Source organism: Carassius gibelio, chromosome B9, assembly GCF_023724105.1.
Source record: "Carassius gibelio isolate Cgi1373 ecotype wild population from Czech Republic chromosome B9, carGib1.2-hapl.c, whole genome shotgun sequence".
In the NCBI taxonomy this organism is placed as follows: domain Eukaryota; kingdom Metazoa; phylum Chordata; class Actinopteri; order Cypriniformes; family Cyprinidae; genus Carassius; species Carassius gibelio.
Genome location: NC_068404.1, coordinates 31,059,167 through 31,077,547, shown reverse-complemented (window position 1 = coordinate 31,077,547; position 18,381 = coordinate 31,059,167). Strand labels below are relative to the sequence as shown.

The window sequence follows — 18,381 nt, the reverse complement described above, 5'->3', positions numbered from 1 at the left end:
TAAGGGTCAGATTTGTCATGTATTTCAAAGACATCTTTTATGCTCACCACTGCTGCATTTATTTGATTAAAATACAGTTAAATTGTGAAATTACCATTTTTTTAATAACTATTTTCTATTTAAGTTTGTTTTAATAAGTGATCAAAGCTGAATTTTCAGCATCAGTCTCCAGTGTCACAAAATCCTTCAGAAATCATGCTTTGTGAAAACAAGAATAAAATTGTACAAAATATTTACATATAAAGCAGTTATTTGAAATTGTACTAATATTTCACAACATTACCATTTTTATTTATGATCAAATAAATGCAGTTTTCTTAGTGTACATGAGACTTATTTCAGAAACATAAAAAGATCTCTATCTCCAAGCTACACACTCTCACACCAAAGTGACTGTTAAAAATCATTTAAACTTTGTGTCAGTACATCATAAATAGGAAAAGGCATCAGATCACCGTCTGTGATTTGTTGTTTCGTGCCGCATCGAGTGTAGAGAACATCACTGATTATAAAAGGCTCTGTTGTATTTTGTTGTGCTGTCCAGTGACGACACAGTGTTAGAACGCTTGTTAAATATCATTACATATGATGTATGTATGATCCCATTCAGCACTGATAGATCTTTTCTATTTCAGAGACTGAAAATCATTGATAAAGCACAAGGTTACTGTAACATATTTAAACAATATTAATAAGAATTAATAAAAATGCATCTGTGACTTAATATTGCTTCTTATTCTTCAGTGGAAAGTTCTCATTAAACACATAACTTTCTTCTCATCTTTGTGCATTTTCAAACGTTGTGCATATTTCTGAATCAATTTTTTTTTTAACTTCATAATATTGGTTGTCTTCTCTTGTTTCAGAGTTTAGCTCCAACCCCAGTTAAGCAGACCTGAGCAGCTGATCAAGGATCAGCAGAAACTCTGCAGAACGGTGGTCCTCCAGCCCAGAACTGGACACCAGTGTTGTAAGTCATTCTGTCTCTTTATAGTGCATGTTCAGAACATATTGCAGGAGATCTCAACATTGTCTCTTAAGGTCCACTTACATGCAGAGTTTTGCTCCAACCTGCAGTGCACCTGAACACATTAATCGAGGTCTAACTATTAGTGTTGTCACAGTACCAATTTCAGTACCAAAGCAAAACACAAAAACATGCTAATTGTTATTTTTTTTAATTATTATTATTAGCCGCACTTATGCTAACAATTAACTACTCTAATAACAGTGTTCATTTCAATCCGACATTCAAATTACAGTTATATATATATATTCTGATAAATACAGGTGCTGGTCATATAATTAAAATATCATCAAAAAGTTGATTTCACTAATTCCATTCAAAAAGTGAAACTTGTATATTATATTCATTCATTACACACAGACTGATATATTCCAAATCTTTATTTCTTTTAATTTGGATGTTTATAACTGACAACTAAGGAAAATCCCAAATTCAGTATCCCAGAAAATTTGAATATTGTGAAAAGGTTCAATATTGAAGAGACCTGGTGCCACACTCTAATCAGCTAATTAACTCAAAACAACTGCAAATCCTTTAAATGGTCTCTCAGTCTCGTTCTGTAGGCTACACAATCATGGGGAAGACTGCTGACTTGACCGTTGTCCAAAAGACGACCACTGACACTTTGCACAAGGAGGGGAAGACACAAAAGGTCATTGCTAAAGAGGCTGGCTGTTCACAGAGCTCTGCGTCCAAGCACATTAATAGAGAGGAGAAGGGAAGGAAAAGATGTAGTAGAAAATAAGTGTAGAAGCAATAGGGATAACTGCACCCTGGAGAGGATTGTGAAACAAAACCCATTCAAAAATGTGGGGGAGATTCACAAAGAGTGGACTGCAGCTGGAGTCAGTGCTTCAAGAACCACTACACACAGACGTATACAAGACATGGGTTTCAGCTTCGCATTCCTTGTGTCAAGCCACTCTTGAACAACAGACAGAACCAGAAGTGTCTCGCTTCAAAAAGGACTGTACTGCTGCTGAGTAGTGATATATCAGACCCAAGAATACAGAAGAGCTGAAGGTCACTATCAGAGACACCTGGGCTCTCATAACACCTGAGCAGTGCCACAGACTGATCGACTCCATGCCACACCGCACTGCTGCAGTCATTCAGGGGAAAGGAGCCTCAACTAAGTATTGAGTGCTGCACATGCTCATACTTTTCATGTTCATACTTTTCAGTTGGCCAAGATTTCTAAAAATCCTTTCTTTGTATTGGTCTTAAGTTATACTCTAATTTTCTAAGATAATGAATTTGGGATTTTCCTTAGTTGTCAGATATAAATAAATATATCAGTCTGTGTGTAATGAATGAATATAATATACAAGTTTCACTTTTTGAATTGAAATTATGATATTCTAATTATATGACAAGCACCTGTATACACAGAATGACTAATTGAACTGCTTTTATAGTTTTAATAATTAATTTATTTGTAATGAATAAAGGGATTTTACATTTGATTATTAGTTTTTCTTACTTGAATGCTTTTGTTCGGTTGTAAAATAAAAAAGTGAATTATTATTAAGAAAAGAACTGCAGGAAAAGATGCAATGTTGCTCAGTGATTTCGGTTTGGAACCTTTAGAAAATAGAAAAGAGTTGACTTTGCCAACTCTTTCAACTTCAAACGGGTGTAGCTCAGTCATTTTTGTTTATATATATACAGTTATACATCATTTTGAAGGACTTTTTAATGAGAAAAAAAACCTCAACTGATTTTTGCTCATTGTGTTGCCAGCACAGGTCACATATGCTACTTAATTTCCACTTGAGAGTGGTCAGATTTAAAGTCTGAGATTAGTCCATCAGTTCTTGAATTTCAATTTTTGTTTATGTGTGTGCGTGTGTGTGTGTGTGTGCGTGTGTGTGTATGTGTGTGTGTGTTCAAAACAAGAGTGTCTGTCTCAGAAGCTGAAGAAAAAAGGCCACACCTTATAGGAAATAAACGCCTCCTAAGTGTACGGAAATACCTGGCTGAGGAGATCAGTGACATAAACCAGATAAAACTGTCAGTGGTAAGTGTGCTACAACCTCTTATATGACTCGAAGTGAATAGAGACTATGTACCATAAAAAGTAGATAATGTAATTATTCAAGCCTATTTGTGAAACTGGACCACAAAACCAGTTACAAGGGTAATTGTTTTTATTTTATTTTTTAGATTTTTATTTCAATAATAATACTAAATAAGTTTTCCATTGATGTATGGTTTGTTAGGAGGACAATATTTGTCTGAGATACAACTATTTGAAAATCTGGAATCTGATGGTGCTAAAAAATCTAAATATTGTGAAAAATATTTCAAATCTAGAGCAAAGCATTTTATTAATAAAAAATTAAGTTGATACATTTATGGTAGGGAATTTACAAAATATATTCATGGAACATTTTCTTTTTTAAAATCCTAATGATTTTAGGCATGAAAGAAAAATCAATAACTTTTTTGAGACTGCCATATAAATATATGTATGGATAATCTCACATACTGGTAATGTGGTACATTGTCCTAATGAATTGTCCTTTTTTTTTTCTTTTTTTTTTTTTGCAGGTCTGAGACAGCTACAAGCCACAAAAACAGTTCATAGTTCCTGCATTTCTATAATGCATTAATGAATAACAATAATTAAAATAAAATGTAATGTCAAGGTTTTGTGTTAATTCCAGCTATGTTGAGTATTCTGTGAATAATTTTGATTTTAGGTGCATATTCTTAATTCTTTGCAAAACAACCTGAACTGTTTGCTATTGAAAGGTTGGTATGAAGTTTAAATAAATAAAAACATTATATTCTTGACAAAACCTGTGTACAGTTTGTATTAATAATTTAAATTATTTACTTATATTAATTAATGGCCTAATTACCAGCTATCAGTTAAACATTTCAAATCAGAACCAATATAAAACTGCAACGGAAACTATTAAATATATGCAAATAAAGACCAGTACAAACTTGCAATGAAACCATCAGAACCATTACAAAACCAACGGAAACCATTAAATTTGTTTTAATAAAGACCAATACAAACTTGTAATGGAACCATTACAAAACCAACAGAAACCATTAAATTTGTTTTAATAAAGACCAATACAAACTTGTAATGGAACCATCAGAACCATTACAAAACCAACAGAAACCATTACATTTGTTTTAATAGAGACCAATACAAACTTGTAATGGAACCATCAGAAACATTACAAAACCAATGGAAACCATTAAATTTGTTTTAATAAAGACCAATACAAACTTGTAATGGAACCATCAGAACCAATACAAAACCAACAGAAACCATTAAATTTGTTTTAATAAAGACCAATACAAACTTGTAATGGAACCATCAGAACCAATACAAAACTGTGATGGAAACCATTATGTGCAAATCGTGACCAATACAAACTTGTAATGGAAACCAATACAAACCAATAAATCCTAATGGAATATGCCCAAAACACACTACGTAATGGAAACCATTTGGTAATGGTTTAAATGGTTAATTGCTGATGGTTTGTAATGGTTTTGTAATGGAAACCATTAGAATTTCTGTAATGGTTTCTATTGTTTTTTTCAGCAGGGCGGGGACTGTCTGTGATTTTTTTTTTTTAATTCAGATCTGTACTTCGAAGCAAGAAGTGTTTGTCAAACAGTTCATTAGTGATAACTGAATATTTGGGCCTGAGGCTTTTTTTTCTAACCTGTCGATTTGATTTTTAAATGATTTCAATGACAGGAAGTTGCATGTGTTGTGTTTTATGAATTGTGGATGGATTCATCAACTGAGAAATAAAGTTGAACAGAAATGATCATCAACTCTTAAAGATGATGATGAAAAGAAAAGGTAATATTGCATATAAAATTATATCCAAGTATGAACTAACTTGCACAATACTGTAAATATTCTTACTCTACCCTAAATCAGTGAAAATGTTTGGCTCAGTTTACAGAAAGTGTACGTCACACCAACACAGTCTCACTCGCTACTCGTCAAATGTCTGACGCATGGTCAAGGGATCTGGCGTCACTTTTTTGACGCACTGGGTATACCTTTGACGTCTTTTTTCAACGTGGGGGGTAGTCCGATAGACTTCTATGGAACTAAACAGCGTTGAAATTTGACGTCTTGTTTCAGCACACCACAACCCATTGTCTGCCTCGTATGGATCTAGACTACAATAAATAAAAATAAAAAGGAACAGGTTACAAAAAATGATCTATGCCAAGGTGAGTCAAATGGCGGCCCCCAAATGGCGGGTTTTTGATGTTTAAAAAGCCTCGCAATCTGATATCAAAGCGCCCGCAAAGGTTTAGCGCGTTCAGCGGTGAGTTTAACAACGCTCACTTGCAGGGAAAACGGCATTCAGAGATGAGTTTGACCAAAGCAACGCTCGACTGCAGGTAAAACAGCATTAAAAGGTGAGTTTAACAACAACGCTCCAAGGCGCGTGCAAGTAATCATTGGTAGGACACCGCTTTAACTATAGCATGCTGGATAACGTATTTTTATCAGAGGTTTGTTGATTTTAATAAATGCATATAAATGCTACGATTGTGTTCAATTAATCTTTTTATTATTATTATTATTATTATTATTATTATTATTAAATCCTCTAAATTAATAACGCTGACGTCACCTTATGGGCGATCCCAAGGTCCATTGCGATTTTCCACTCGGTAAGTAAAGTAATGTTAGAAGGCTTAATTAATAAAGATCGATACTATTCTTACATTTACACATCAAAACTGTTGAATCAGGACAACGTATTTTTATCAGAGGTTTGTTGATTTTAATAAATGCATATAAATGCTACGATTGTGTTCAATTAATCTTTTTATTATTATTATTATTATTATTATTATTATTAAATCCTCTAAATTAATAACGCTGACGTCACCGTATGGGCGATCCCAAGGTCCATTGCGATTTTCCACTCGGTAAGAAAAGTAATGTTAGAAGGCTTAATTAATAAAGATCGATACTATTCTTACATTTACACATCAAAACTGTTGAATCAGGACAAGAAGTTGTGTTTAGGAACTTTACATTTTTTAAGGTGGCCATATCTTATGACGATAAATAATGGAAAACATTCTAAAAAAAATGGCTTTCTGTACCAAATGTGCAGGCTAGCAAAGTTAGCTAATTGAATTCAAGTTAATTTTTTGTCGCATATAATCATGTAAGGTACAATCATAAGAGAATGTAAGATTTTCATGAGACATAACGTGTTACAGCAGCTATAATGTATTTCTGCGTTGGGATTCTTCTTGTGGTTGTATGTCGTTGCTCTTTCTTTGCCAAGGGTTTTGTGCCCATTTATATACAGTAAAATTATCACAGGGAAAAGGAAATAAACCAGTTAAAGAAATATTTTTCCTTGTTAGTACAAAAGTAGAATTAATAACTTATAAAACATATTAAAAAAAATGGCACTGATTATCAGCCAAACTGGCATTTTGAATGGTTGGTATCAATATCAGCCATGATTGTAAAGATCAGTCCATCCCTTTTGAGCTATTGTATTGTGAGTTTTCAGGCAACACCCAGCCCTACAGTATTCTGGCCTAATACTATAAGCACCCACAGACCTCCCCGCCACATCCCAAACCATGGGCAAACTTGACCAACATTTTCTCAAGTTCTTAAACCTTTCAGTTTTTCAGTATATATGTATTTGTATGTAGCATGATCTTCAAATCTGAATGTATTATCTTTCCCTTCTCTCAACAGGTCCCCTTGTTCCTTCATCATTTATTTTAAAACTTCTGTTTCATTAAAAAGCAAAAACAAAGGCACTTTTAAGAGCCACGTTTGTCTATTTAATTGTTGTTAGTCCGTCTAGTTCTCCGTGGTTCTTGCTCATTTGCTCTTCCCCCTATCCCTTTAGTGTTGTTTTGTTTGTCCTTGTTCGTCATGAGTGACCATTCCAATTTCGAACAGGTCCTTGATGAGCTTGATGAGCTTGTTGAACATTCTGAATAAAATTATGAACTCCAGAGCTTGGATGATTTCATTAATAAGATGTCGGGAGAACAGGAGGCAGCACCATCCACCAGCCATCAACCTGTCAGGTGGTTGAAGAGAGACAGTGATGGAAATGTTGTCTATGACAGACCAAGGTCATCCCGAAACCAAATGGGTCAGTTTTATTTTTCAGTTATATTACTTAAAGGAGAACTCCTGTGATTGTTCACATATATCTAAAATGGAGATGTAGATTGTTTTACCTCTTGGGATTGAATACATGAATCAGTCATGTGTCTGGTATGAGATATGCAGTTTTTATGACATACTCACCAAAGGGGTATAGACAACGTAATTGGGCTAATAAAAGTTTGTATCATTGTGTGGAATAAAATGAGCTTGTCAAAATCTTTGGAATTGTAATGCTGTAAAGGTTGATTTAGGTTTTATTTTCTGCTACAGCTAGTCACAGCTACAGTCGTAAGGCTGGTGCTCATCCTAGAATGTTGGACAGCTACTGTCCTCCTGACACTGTTGGTATGTTCTTTTTTTGTCGCTATCAGTTCATTTTGTTTACAGATTCTAATAATTAGAATGTAAATTACATGTTTTTGCAACAGGATAACCGACAACATCCATGTTACATACTTTGATAGTGTAGAAATTATTTTTTTAAATATGATGTACTATTTTAACAGAGACTTTCCTTGAAGAGCTAAACCACTCACAGGGTGATGACTTGGATGATCAGGAAACGGCACCAGCACCACCACGGGCCTCTTCAGACTGGTCTACTCGAAAAAGTCTCCTCTCAGAGAGGTGGGGGAAAGAAAGAGCCTGTCTGGTGAATACCATGGTAGCACAAGAAAATGTGACAACTCAGATCTGCCAACAATGTGGCATCAGTCCAGCTGCTGTCCGTTGTCGTGACTGCAGACCACAACCATTTTTCTGTGCTGATTGTGATCATGCTTAGGTACATTTGTGACATTTGACTTGTATATTCACGTCATCCTCCTTGACTGTGCAACTTCTGGTTGGTGGGTCTGCGTAGTGCGTAAAGGGTACAAAAATTCTGATTGGCGAACTTCAGTCAGTCAGTGGGTGTTAGTCTTGTACACTGGCTGTGCTTACCTATCAGAGGTGGCACAAATTAAAGAGACATTTGGAATATTGAACTAAATCAAATCATTCACATTCAAAAATCATATTGGAAATGGTAATCGCTTTATCTGTCAGAAAAAGCGCAATTATATATTGTGCAGCCCTAGTCCCATTCTCAGTTTATTTAAATAACTTTACAGTATAATAGGCCTCTCAGGAATCTTTTGAGTACTTTCTCTGAAACACACTTTATCTTTAAAGCTTTTTAAATCATTTATTAAAAAAAAGGATTACAGAATACTTCCGAGTTAGTACATAGTACGATGCATGTCTTTAATCCCTGCATATGATGTGTCTTTCAGTGTGTATTGTGCCGTTGGAGATGCCCAAAAAAATATGTAGTTGTTCTCCAGGATCGTTGAGTGTCAACACAGGAAAAGTTGTTGCTGTGGTTACAATGAATGGTAAGAATAAGATGAACTTAAGGGAACATTCCAGATCAAGTGGCTCTAGTGTCCATATCACATTCTGGGCAAAGTGCCCATAGGGACCTGGGTTGGACTTTAACCTGATTCCACCCCATAGGGCTCTCCCACTTGCTTCCTGACATTTTCCATTGTCCTATTTGAATAAAAAAAAACTGCTTATCTATTTCTATTCAAACGTTCCCTATAGTGGTCTGCGCTGGGCAGGATTTTCAGTCCTGCACCCCCCCCCCCCTTTCCTGCAATATTCGGTCCCGTTCTGCAATGTGTTGTTTAAGTCCCGCTCCCATCCGCATCGATAACCGTATGTGCATCTCCCGCCTGTGAAAGACCACAGGATAGGCAGGAGGGATGTTCAGTTTTGCATTATTTCACGAAAGATGCATTTGACAACTGAGAAAGACTGCCAGATGTCTGATTTTAAGTTTCTTGGTTATGACTGTACTATATGGGTGATTATAATGTAGGCTACTTTTCTTTAGAAATTCAAGAACATCTGAAGTAGCCCAGTGGTGTCCACTTCTTCTGTCATGCTTTCAATTTCAAGTTTCAGATAGAGCAGCAGGAAAGAATTGAAACCACGTAAACAACATTGTCAGTTAGACTGCTTAAACACCTTCTTTTTTTTATTGCTGCCTAACATATCATCCAGCTGAACTATAATTACATGCACTACTTTCTCATTTGTGTATGTTGTTTTACACAAATATTTAATTTGCGGAAATGCAGTGAATCATCTGTTTCTCCCGCACCAGCAAACACACCTGTCTCATCCCGGCCAGTCCCGCATAGAGCTTTCAAAACCTGTCCCGCGCTGCAGTCTTTTGTGTCGGGACATGCGGGAGGGACCTCTAGTTCCCAATGAATTTGTCAGAGTTGTGCATAATACAATGTGTTCTTGATTTTTCCAGGACGATATGATCTCAGTGTGCCTGAGATGAAATGCGAGGCATGCAAAACCACATGGAGCCCTGGAGTGGATGACTTAGTCCGTAATGACTACTGGCCTGCTACCCTTCACTTTTCCACAGTGGACTCTACAGATGTGTTTTATTCATATGAAGAGTTGAAGATGGCAGCACCAGGACTGTCATGCCAAGCATTTTTAAGAATGCTTGATCAACGAACTCTCCGCTTTGGCCGTGTGAGTATTAGTGGTGGGAATCACTAACAACTAGTACTAGTATTAACGTGTATTGTAGAATGACTATGGTGACATTATCAACACATTGATTATTATAATTGGAGCATGTTGATGATATCAAAACACAGTGATTTAGCTATACACGATACATTGACAGAACGTCATCTAATATTCCAAATTTTTGTGTAAAAACTACCGCTCTGTAAAAAAATCTAAATTCGTACACTAAATGTAAAAATTTTTTGGTTGTGATGTTTTCTGTCCGTGACATACAAAGAGCCAAAAGATTTCCAATGATGCACTGGGCTGAGCAGCTGCCTTTGGAGGCTCGATGGTGGAGGATTTGGCGTCACCTTTGACCTTACTGACTTTAGTTTACTGTGAATTATGTTGGCATGTTTTATTGTTCTGAAACAGATTGGGAAGATCACAGCAGACAGCTTCAGAAAAAGTTTTTTGGAGTGGGAGGCTGTTAGATTTGAGGTGGATAAGATCTGCAGGGAGGAGCATTTTGTCTGCCCTGCATGCACCCCAGACATGCTTGCTGTTTCTGTGGATGGAAATCGCAAGCACCACCGCTTTAAGAATGCAGCAAGGTACTTTCAAAATGTGTGTAATTTGCAGTGTTGTTAAAGGGACACTGAGTAGGAATTACTCCCATCTAGTGGTGAAATTGTATTTTGCATTCAAACTAATTTTGCTCTCCAGCGCCTGGCTTTTTCAAATGCGCGTTGCATCTACGGTAGGCGATATGTACCAAAAAGCTTTGACAGGATGTCTTCTAATAGCACTTCGTCGAGTTTTCCTTCAGGTGAACAGGTGTGTTATTTCAAACAAACTGCAACATGACAACTAACAAACGAATGTTACAGTATGAATTACTGACTGTGGAAAACATGAAATATTGTAATTAGTAGTTATGTCTAATTTATTCGTTATATTTTCTGAATTATATGCATTGTTAGATATAAAAAAAATATTGTAATATAGATTGTTACACTGACTTACCTGTCGAGAAGAAAACTGGCCACTTCAGCGTCTCTTTTGAAATCTTTATCCAGCATTAGCTCTTTCCACCTAGAAAAAGCTTCCCCGGCATTAACTCTTGTTTTCTGTAATCTACGGTCACGTTTCCTTTTACGTTCTATTTTTGACTGTTTTGGCGACGATGTTTTCTTCTCCTGTGGCGCGGCATATGTATGGTCCATAATAAGAATGCAATCCAGACTTTTAAACTTGCCGGTGCAGTTTCAAGCGCCTCTCACTGCTCTGCACCTGCGTTTCTGGCTCTGACCGAAAACGCGCTGTGGAAACGCGTTGGCTTAGTACTTTTTGTCCCTCTCTGCTATTATAGTTTTGCAAGATGGCGGAACTACATGGAAGCATCCGTCGACCTACCCGTCCCGTGTATATAAAGATAATAAATTCTTCATTTACAAGGATTAGTTTAAACACTGGCATAGGTATTTGTACACCATTGAGGGCATATTTATGAATAAAAATATTGATTTTAGATAATAAAATACCTAAAAAGTTACTTATTGTCCCTTTAAAGTAACCTTGGCTGTGTCATATTGAAGGTCAATGTGTATCTTTCTTTCATTTAGATCGGAAGAAAAAGCCTTATTTGATGGCATCTTCATTGCAAAAGATGATGAAGTAGAGAGATTTGTGGATTACATTCATTCTACCACCAACCATGTAAACTTGTTTTATAATATTTCTAAAAAAAAAAACACCAATAACATCTTGACATTGTTTGGGTGATTCCTTACTTTTTATAACAACCTTTTTCCATTTTGTAGGTCTCTGGAAGAGGTGTCTGTGGAGGGAAGTGGTCAGCTGCAAGGGAAACGTCTCAGAAATCCTCAAGTAAAATTGATGAGGAGGGACTTGAGCTTGCAGTCTGTCGACATGGAGTTTTTCTCACCGCTCTCAACATGTTCAGGGGAGAAATATATGCTTATCCCCTCTACCTGCAGAACAAGCTGGCAAATACGCCAATAAGCTTTTTTGCCATGGATGTAACCTGCAAGTACTGGCCTTACCTCAACAAAGTCACAAAAAGCTGCCCGGAGCTCCAGCACCTTCTGAGCATGAAACCATTCCTCTCAGTGTTTCATGCCAAAGCCCATGATTTTAAATGCGAGGTAAGAAAACATTACAATGTCATTGACTGTCCCTAAACACCTGCAAAGGAATGTTGGCAGCTTTTAAGTATTTTCTTCAATAGGTTAAATGGAGTGGAGCTTACCAGCAAGGGGCCGGATTGACACTTGGCGAGGAGGTTGAGCAGTGTAACGCCTTCCTCTCTAGGATTGCTGTGACCACGAAGCACATGTCCAAAGCAGGTAAGGTAACCACACACTGCACTAGACTGAAAGTGTTACAAGAAAATTGTAGCCAGTGAGGGACATGTGGTGGTGTGTTTTTTTATTTTATTTTTTATTTTATTTTTTTTGTAGGACGTACTGACATGCTTACATTGATGGCCATGCGCTGGAATCAGCAAAAGTTTAATAACTTGGCTACTTCACTTGCCTGCCGATATCAGAAGGTAGAGATGAGTATTGTTATTTTCTTATATTGTAAATACCTTCTATTGTATATTTTTGTAGGTATAACATTTTTCTACTTTCGTTTCCTTTTTTTGTTATTTGAAGGCCACAAAACGTCTGGAAAGCCAACTTCAGGACCTGGAAAGCATGAGAATCCAGCTGGCAGTGACACAGGTTGAAGTTGAGGGCTGGGTCACTGATATTAAGGAGTGGGCAGAAGGTGAGAGTTATACTATTACTTCAATGTCTCAGTTCTGCAGAATAATGGGAGACATGCTTCTGCAAGTAATTATTGTTTTAAAATGAAATCATACATACACTGTTTTTTTGGTCATGTACTTATGCAATAAAAATGCCAAATTTTAGTATGTACTATACACTATACACACTGGAAATTATGTCAAAACAAAGTACCCTGAAAGTACCTGAATGGTGCACAGTCCAGAAGTTTGGACATTTCTTGCAGTTAGTGGATCCCATCTTGGCTACGTTGTAATTTTCTTTGGTACCCTGTTACATACTTCCTATACACGCTAATAAATATGAAATGATTGAGACTCGCATGTCCTTCCTCTAGGAGCTGTGTTTTTTTTTATAAAGGGGGAAAAAACAAGCAAAGAGGGATCATCCTTATGACTTCATTATAGCGTTTCAGTTACAGCCATGAAAATGTGAAATGTTTACACTTTTTTTTTTTCTTCTCAGCAACAACATCCCAAAAGAATGCCGATCTTGACGCAGTGATCAATAGAATAGAGGTGCTGGTGGCCAGCATTAAAAGAAGGTCCCAGCGCCTTTACAAAGACACCGATGGCAGCAAAGGTCGGGCCCGGATCCGGCGCAAAATCAGAGAGGAGAAGGCCATTCTTAGCTCTGTTGTTGAAAAATACAACAGTATGGTTCCAGATACAGAAAGAATCGCCTTTGACATCATTCTCTCTGACGAGACAGTTTGGCCATGGCAACTTTCACATGGTGGTATGTACACAAATCTGTTGACAATTTTGTTTAATTCACAGTAGCAAAAAAATAATTATGCCTTATCCCAGATTATCTCAGAAATTCTTTGAAAAATAATCATACTTATAATTGACTTATTTTCCACGACTATATCCCAGACGCTGTAGATTTGAAAACCAAGAGGAAGGCGTTTGATGTTGTGATGGCTATCAGGAGACTTGAGGAGGAGAAGAAGATTGTTCTTTCTGAGATGGCAAAGCATTGGAAATCTCTCTCCACTCGTGCAGACACACTCAAGGAGATGTCATGCCAGCTTTCCAGTGAGGCATTGAAAAGTACACATTAAGTAATGCGTTGAAATACTATACTGTACATTGGAATTTTTTTTTTCTGATAATGTTTGTTTTACAAGGTGAGGTGTGGGATCTAAATGAAGAAGGGATCAAGGGTTTCCTCAGCTTAACTTTGAGAAAGAAGCAAGAAGTCACCAGAATGATGAAGCATGCAAGAGACTGTTATGCTAAAGTTTTGACTGGAACAAGTATGGACTTCCAGAATGATTGGGATGGATACGACAGTGACTCTGAATTGTCAGATGAGTTTGATGAGCTCTCAAGTGAGAAATGAGCATTAAGTCATTTTTGTTGCAGAGTTTCCTTTTTATTTTTTATTTTGTTTATTTTTTCTCCCACTCTAACAATGCAGCCCTATTTCTGATACCGTAGGGGGTCATAAATGTTGCTGTGGGGGGCCACCACGGTCAAATCAACATGGAGGAAACACTGTTTGTGTGTCAGATATGCTTGAATAATAGTATTCATCATATCTACATGTGACATTACAACAATAATGAATGTAATTAATTTAAGTAACTGTTTTTCCAATAGTAATCTTCTGTTTATGGTAGAACAAAACTGTGCGGAAAAGTTTGCAGGAAGGTGTAAATATGTGCATTGTAATAATAATAATAATAAACATAATTCCACTAATGTCATCTGCTGTGGCAAATCTGAGTTTTCTGACAGTTTTACCTTGACACACAAACCCATTTTTTTTCTGAAGTTGGACTCTTGCATCATCTCATGCTACAAATGGTCTCTGAAAGCATCCTTGACAGGACTTTATCAGCTGCTTCTCATGTGCAGTGAAAGTACATAGAGGTTCAACAAATGCAAAAACTGGCCCAAAACTTGAAAATGTGACTTAATTATATACACAATAGTGGTTATTATATACACACAATTAAATTTTTCAGAATTTGGATGTTTAATAGGGAAGCCTCACTGAATTACTTCAAGATTTGCTTTAATTAACTACATTTCCTGACTATATGAAAAACCTACAGTTGAGTGTTTAAAAATACAGCCTAATAGCTCGTTTGACTAATTTGCATTTGTTTTAACTTGTACTGTTTGAAAAACAAAAAATAAACCATACAAACAGAAGCATTTTTTTTTCATACATGTTATTTAATTTTCTAATATTGTGGTTGATAAATATTAATAGCAGAGACTACAGGGGAAAAAAAACATGAGCATATTTATGTGTGAGACTTTGATTTAAAATCACATTAAATTATTCAATTTTTGGCACACTTCTTGCTCAGCCTTCTGCACACAGACACAAGGAAGCAGACAGACTGACTAAAACGACCGTCTGCTAGCTGCCTCCCGTCACAGAGGTCAGTTAATTCTCAGCACATAGAGACTCTTTCACCTAGATATCACACTATAGAGACTGTGTCTGTTCCCCGAACTAGAAAATACAAAAAACGTCCAAACCAAGTTAAGAGTAACAATTTAATTTAGGTTCAACAAATAAAAAACAAATGCAATACGAATAAACAAATGATAAAGCTTGGCTTATTGAATATCAGATCCCTTTCTACGAAAACACTTTCTGTAAATAATATGATCACTGATCATAATATAGATGTGCTCTGTTTGACAGAAACCTGGCTAAAACCTGATGATTACATTATTTTAAATGAGTCCACCCCCCTAATGCTGGCTTAGTGTGTTGTGCTTGCACAGGGTGTGTGTGATGCGTCACGTGCAGTAGTGCGTAGAAGTCCTTGTTGTCAGTGCATGTTGCATGTTGTGTGCTGCATGTTGCTCCTGCCTGCTACTCTCTGCTTTCAGCTACTGCCACCGGCTAGCCCCCCTAGTGGAGGTGAATAAGAGGAGCCGAGTGCGTAAGCCTCCTCCTGCCGGTACACAGCCTCTCTACCACCAAGACTCCTGCAGTGCCTCCACGTGGCCACACACGGATACTGGGTGCCGCGAGACCCCAGGCTAATCTGCAGGGGATCTCGGAGCAGCAGTGGGCCCCAGAGGCACGACGTGCAGGCCCACCGGCGTGTGGATACGCCCTGGCGTCTGCCAACCACTGCCCCCAGCTAGGGGTCAAATAGCATGGGCAGATAGGGCTCATAGCCTTGGATGGAAACCTGTCTAAGAGAAGGTCACTCTGAAATAAAATCGGGACTGTGAGGAGTTGCGCCCCACAGTCCACTATCAGCATAGTAAAGCCAACCATGGAGCACAAAGATATTCCAAATCCTATACTTCCAGCGGCGGGAGTCCGCAGGAACATCGCGGCGGACGGTGGTGCTGGTCCTCCTCCTGGAGGATACCATTACAACGGGACCTTAAACTCTGGGATTGTCCAGAAAGAAGAAAACAAACAACCCCAGGTATTTATTCAATACAGTGACGAAAAATATAGCATCAACAAGAGTTGGTTCAGTTGCTTTGACGCAATCTTTTTTGTTTAAAGTGCTATATAAATAAAGGTGACTTGACTTGGCAACTCACACATCTCATTTAACCATTTCACAAGCTGATGAAAGGGTCGTGACATGGGTCAGAAGGTATCAGATGTCATAAATGTTGAACCAATCCATCAGCTCTGCGCCTATTGGTGTGTATATGGACAATACCTTTGGCTGGAAGGCCCATGTTGAAAGTGGGTGTAATCATTTAGAGCAAACACTCATGGTGAATCAGAGGGTTTTATATTATACAAGGCTGCATTACAGAGTATTTTAATATGAAGATTGTGGAGAGGAATAGAAACCAGTCTCTCCAGGCAAGCATAAATAATGGGGTCTGATCCATCTTTATTCTCCATACCAAGTATGAGTTCTTATCCTCTGGCAGAAGATATAGGTACCCCAATCTAAATGTAACATATCTAAACTATAGCCCTATTTGGACCTACAGTAGCTCAATTAAAACTTTAAATAATGTTGTTTGAGGCTGGTTGTGCAATAACTTCATGATATAACGCAAATGGTTGTGTGTTGCTCGTCACTGTTTGTGAAACATGAGCAATAGATTGTTACTGTGTGACGTGCTTCAGCAGGGTTGCCAACTCTCACGCATCTGGCGTGACACTCACGCTTGGACTTAAGCGTGAGATTGATGCTGAAAGCATAAGAGTTGGCAACCCTGGCTTTAGTCTGACTACATATCACTTTGTTTATGTTGTTTTTTATTGTAAGTATAGATCAGCTGTATGATAAAACAATATGTCAAGTGTTATGTGTGAAGCATTTGAACTCAAGGCAGATATCCCTCTGGGGACAATAAAGGAGGCTATCGCCCAAATCGCCCATCATCTGCAAACCATGAAATGTAAAAAATTAAACGTTGTAGTAGGACAAAATTGTCAACAGTGCTATAGCAAACACATCATTGGAAAGGTCTCAACATGGGGATTAACATATTTCATTCTGAAGAGGATACATTACTCCTGCTTTGAAATATTGACCTCTGAACCTTGAACCCAGTCCATCTTTGAAGGCTTGTCATTCAGCAACAGAAGGTGCTAAACACACAAGACCAGCAGCTATAGAAAGCTCTGGGCCTCTACTGTCATGTAGATATGGTCACCAAAGTTTAACCACTGTAAGCACTGTCAAATATGGTAGTAAGCTATTTTCACCTATTTAACGATTACATTTTTAAATCTGATGACACTAGTGTGTTCACCATCCCCCAAAATCACAGGGTGTATCCAAAATTGTACACTTTTGACTTCTAATTATGAGAAATATACCAATATATTTAAACTACAACTCCCATAATAGACGCGCCACATAAACTGTCACAAAGCATGTGCGTTATTTCGGGGGGAGGGTGGGGGGGTGGGGGACATGTTCGACTCCTGTGATTCTGCGAAACTTAGGTCTCTGCAGAGCAAAAGTGGGCGTTTATCACCATGTGGGTATTTTCAAACTGCTGGGTGTTTCTGAATCATGCAATCTAAGTGATCCCCCTTACTCAACCCCACCCCTAAACCTAACGTCACTATTACATAAACCAATCATGTATCATGGTGTAAAAACACCTTGATCTAGTAACTCCCATTACTTTCCTGCAGAGACCTATACTTGGATTCTGCCGTGAATCACTATGGCCGTGAATGGTCTTCATTCCATTTCAAATTGCCGCCGGCCGACGAGCACACAATACATGAGACAAATACATGAAACTGTATTTTATTATTATTGTTATCTGTATTGTTTAAATCTTCAAATACTACGTTAGACAAGAACATTAATATAACGAATATTATGTTGTTGTTTTTGTATGTTATTGTTGTTTTTTTTTTAATTCAAGAAATGTTTTACAATAGTGCAAACACACATTTCTTAGAAAGCTAGAACATTTCCCAAAAAGCATATATTAAACAAATGAAGTCAATTTTGCTTATATATATATATATATATATATATATATATATATATATATATATATATATATATATATATATATATATATATATATATATATATATATTTTACGTCACTTCTGGAGTGTTGTTGCTGGTGACAAAACCAATGATTATATATATATATATATATATATATATATATATATATGTGTGTGTGTGTGTGTGTGTGTGTGTGTGTGTGTGTGTGTGTACATTGAAGCGATACTGGCGTTAAAGACCAGCTGATCGCTGTCCGATTCTGTGAATGAATGCCCGCATTGCATTGTGGAATATAGGCTTTGAATACGTCTAGCTCGGATCATATAATAATATTCTGTATTACAGCATACTGTAATATTTCTCCGGTAATTAGACCAAAATAATATGCAAATTAAGAAATTAATACCATGATAACATCTAAA

At 37.1% G+C, this 18,381-nt stretch overlaps 2 protein-coding genes and 2 long non-coding RNA genes across 5 annotated transcripts in view; 2 read left to right on the top strand and 2 right to left on the bottom strand.

Moving 5' to 3' along the window:
* LOC127964884 (NACHT, LRR and PYD domains-containing protein 12-like) overlaps positions 1 to 18,381 on the top strand; it is a 1,383,583-nt gene that overhangs the window by 956,734 nt on the left and 408,468 nt on the right. The gene's annotated exons all lie outside the window — the stretch shown is intronic.
* Positions 1 to 18,381, bottom strand: part of LOC127964976 (uncharacterized) — a 385,149-nt gene that overhangs the window by 318,669 nt on the left and 48,099 nt on the right. The window lies entirely within an intron of this gene.
* The window catches only part of LOC127964989 (uncharacterized), a 193,978-nt gene that overhangs the window by 172,574 nt on the left and 3,023 nt on the right, over positions 1 to 18,381 (bottom strand). The gene's annotated exons all lie outside the window — the stretch shown is intronic.
* On the top strand, positions 8,465 to 14,192 carry LOC127964906 (uncharacterized). 2 transcript variants are annotated; one of them, XM_052565407.1, is made up of 11 exons: positions 8,465 to 8,557; positions 9,490 to 9,722; positions 10,140 to 10,318; positions 11,330 to 11,423; positions 11,528 to 11,872; positions 11,956 to 12,073; positions 12,188 to 12,279; positions 12,386 to 12,500; positions 12,986 to 13,258; positions 13,399 to 13,560; positions 13,653 to 14,192. In XM_052565407.1, the coding sequence occupies exons 1-11, from the start codon at positions 8,476 to 8,478 to the stop codon at positions 13,865 to 13,867; spliced, it is 1,908 nt and encodes a 635-aa protein (XP_052421367.1). In that variant the 5' UTR covers positions 8,465 to 8,475; the 3' UTR covers positions 13,868 to 14,192. The 2 variants fall into 2 exon arrangements, with proteins under 2 accessions (XP_052421367.1, XP_052421366.1); XM_052565406.1 differs by having other exon boundaries at positions 13,399 to 13,575.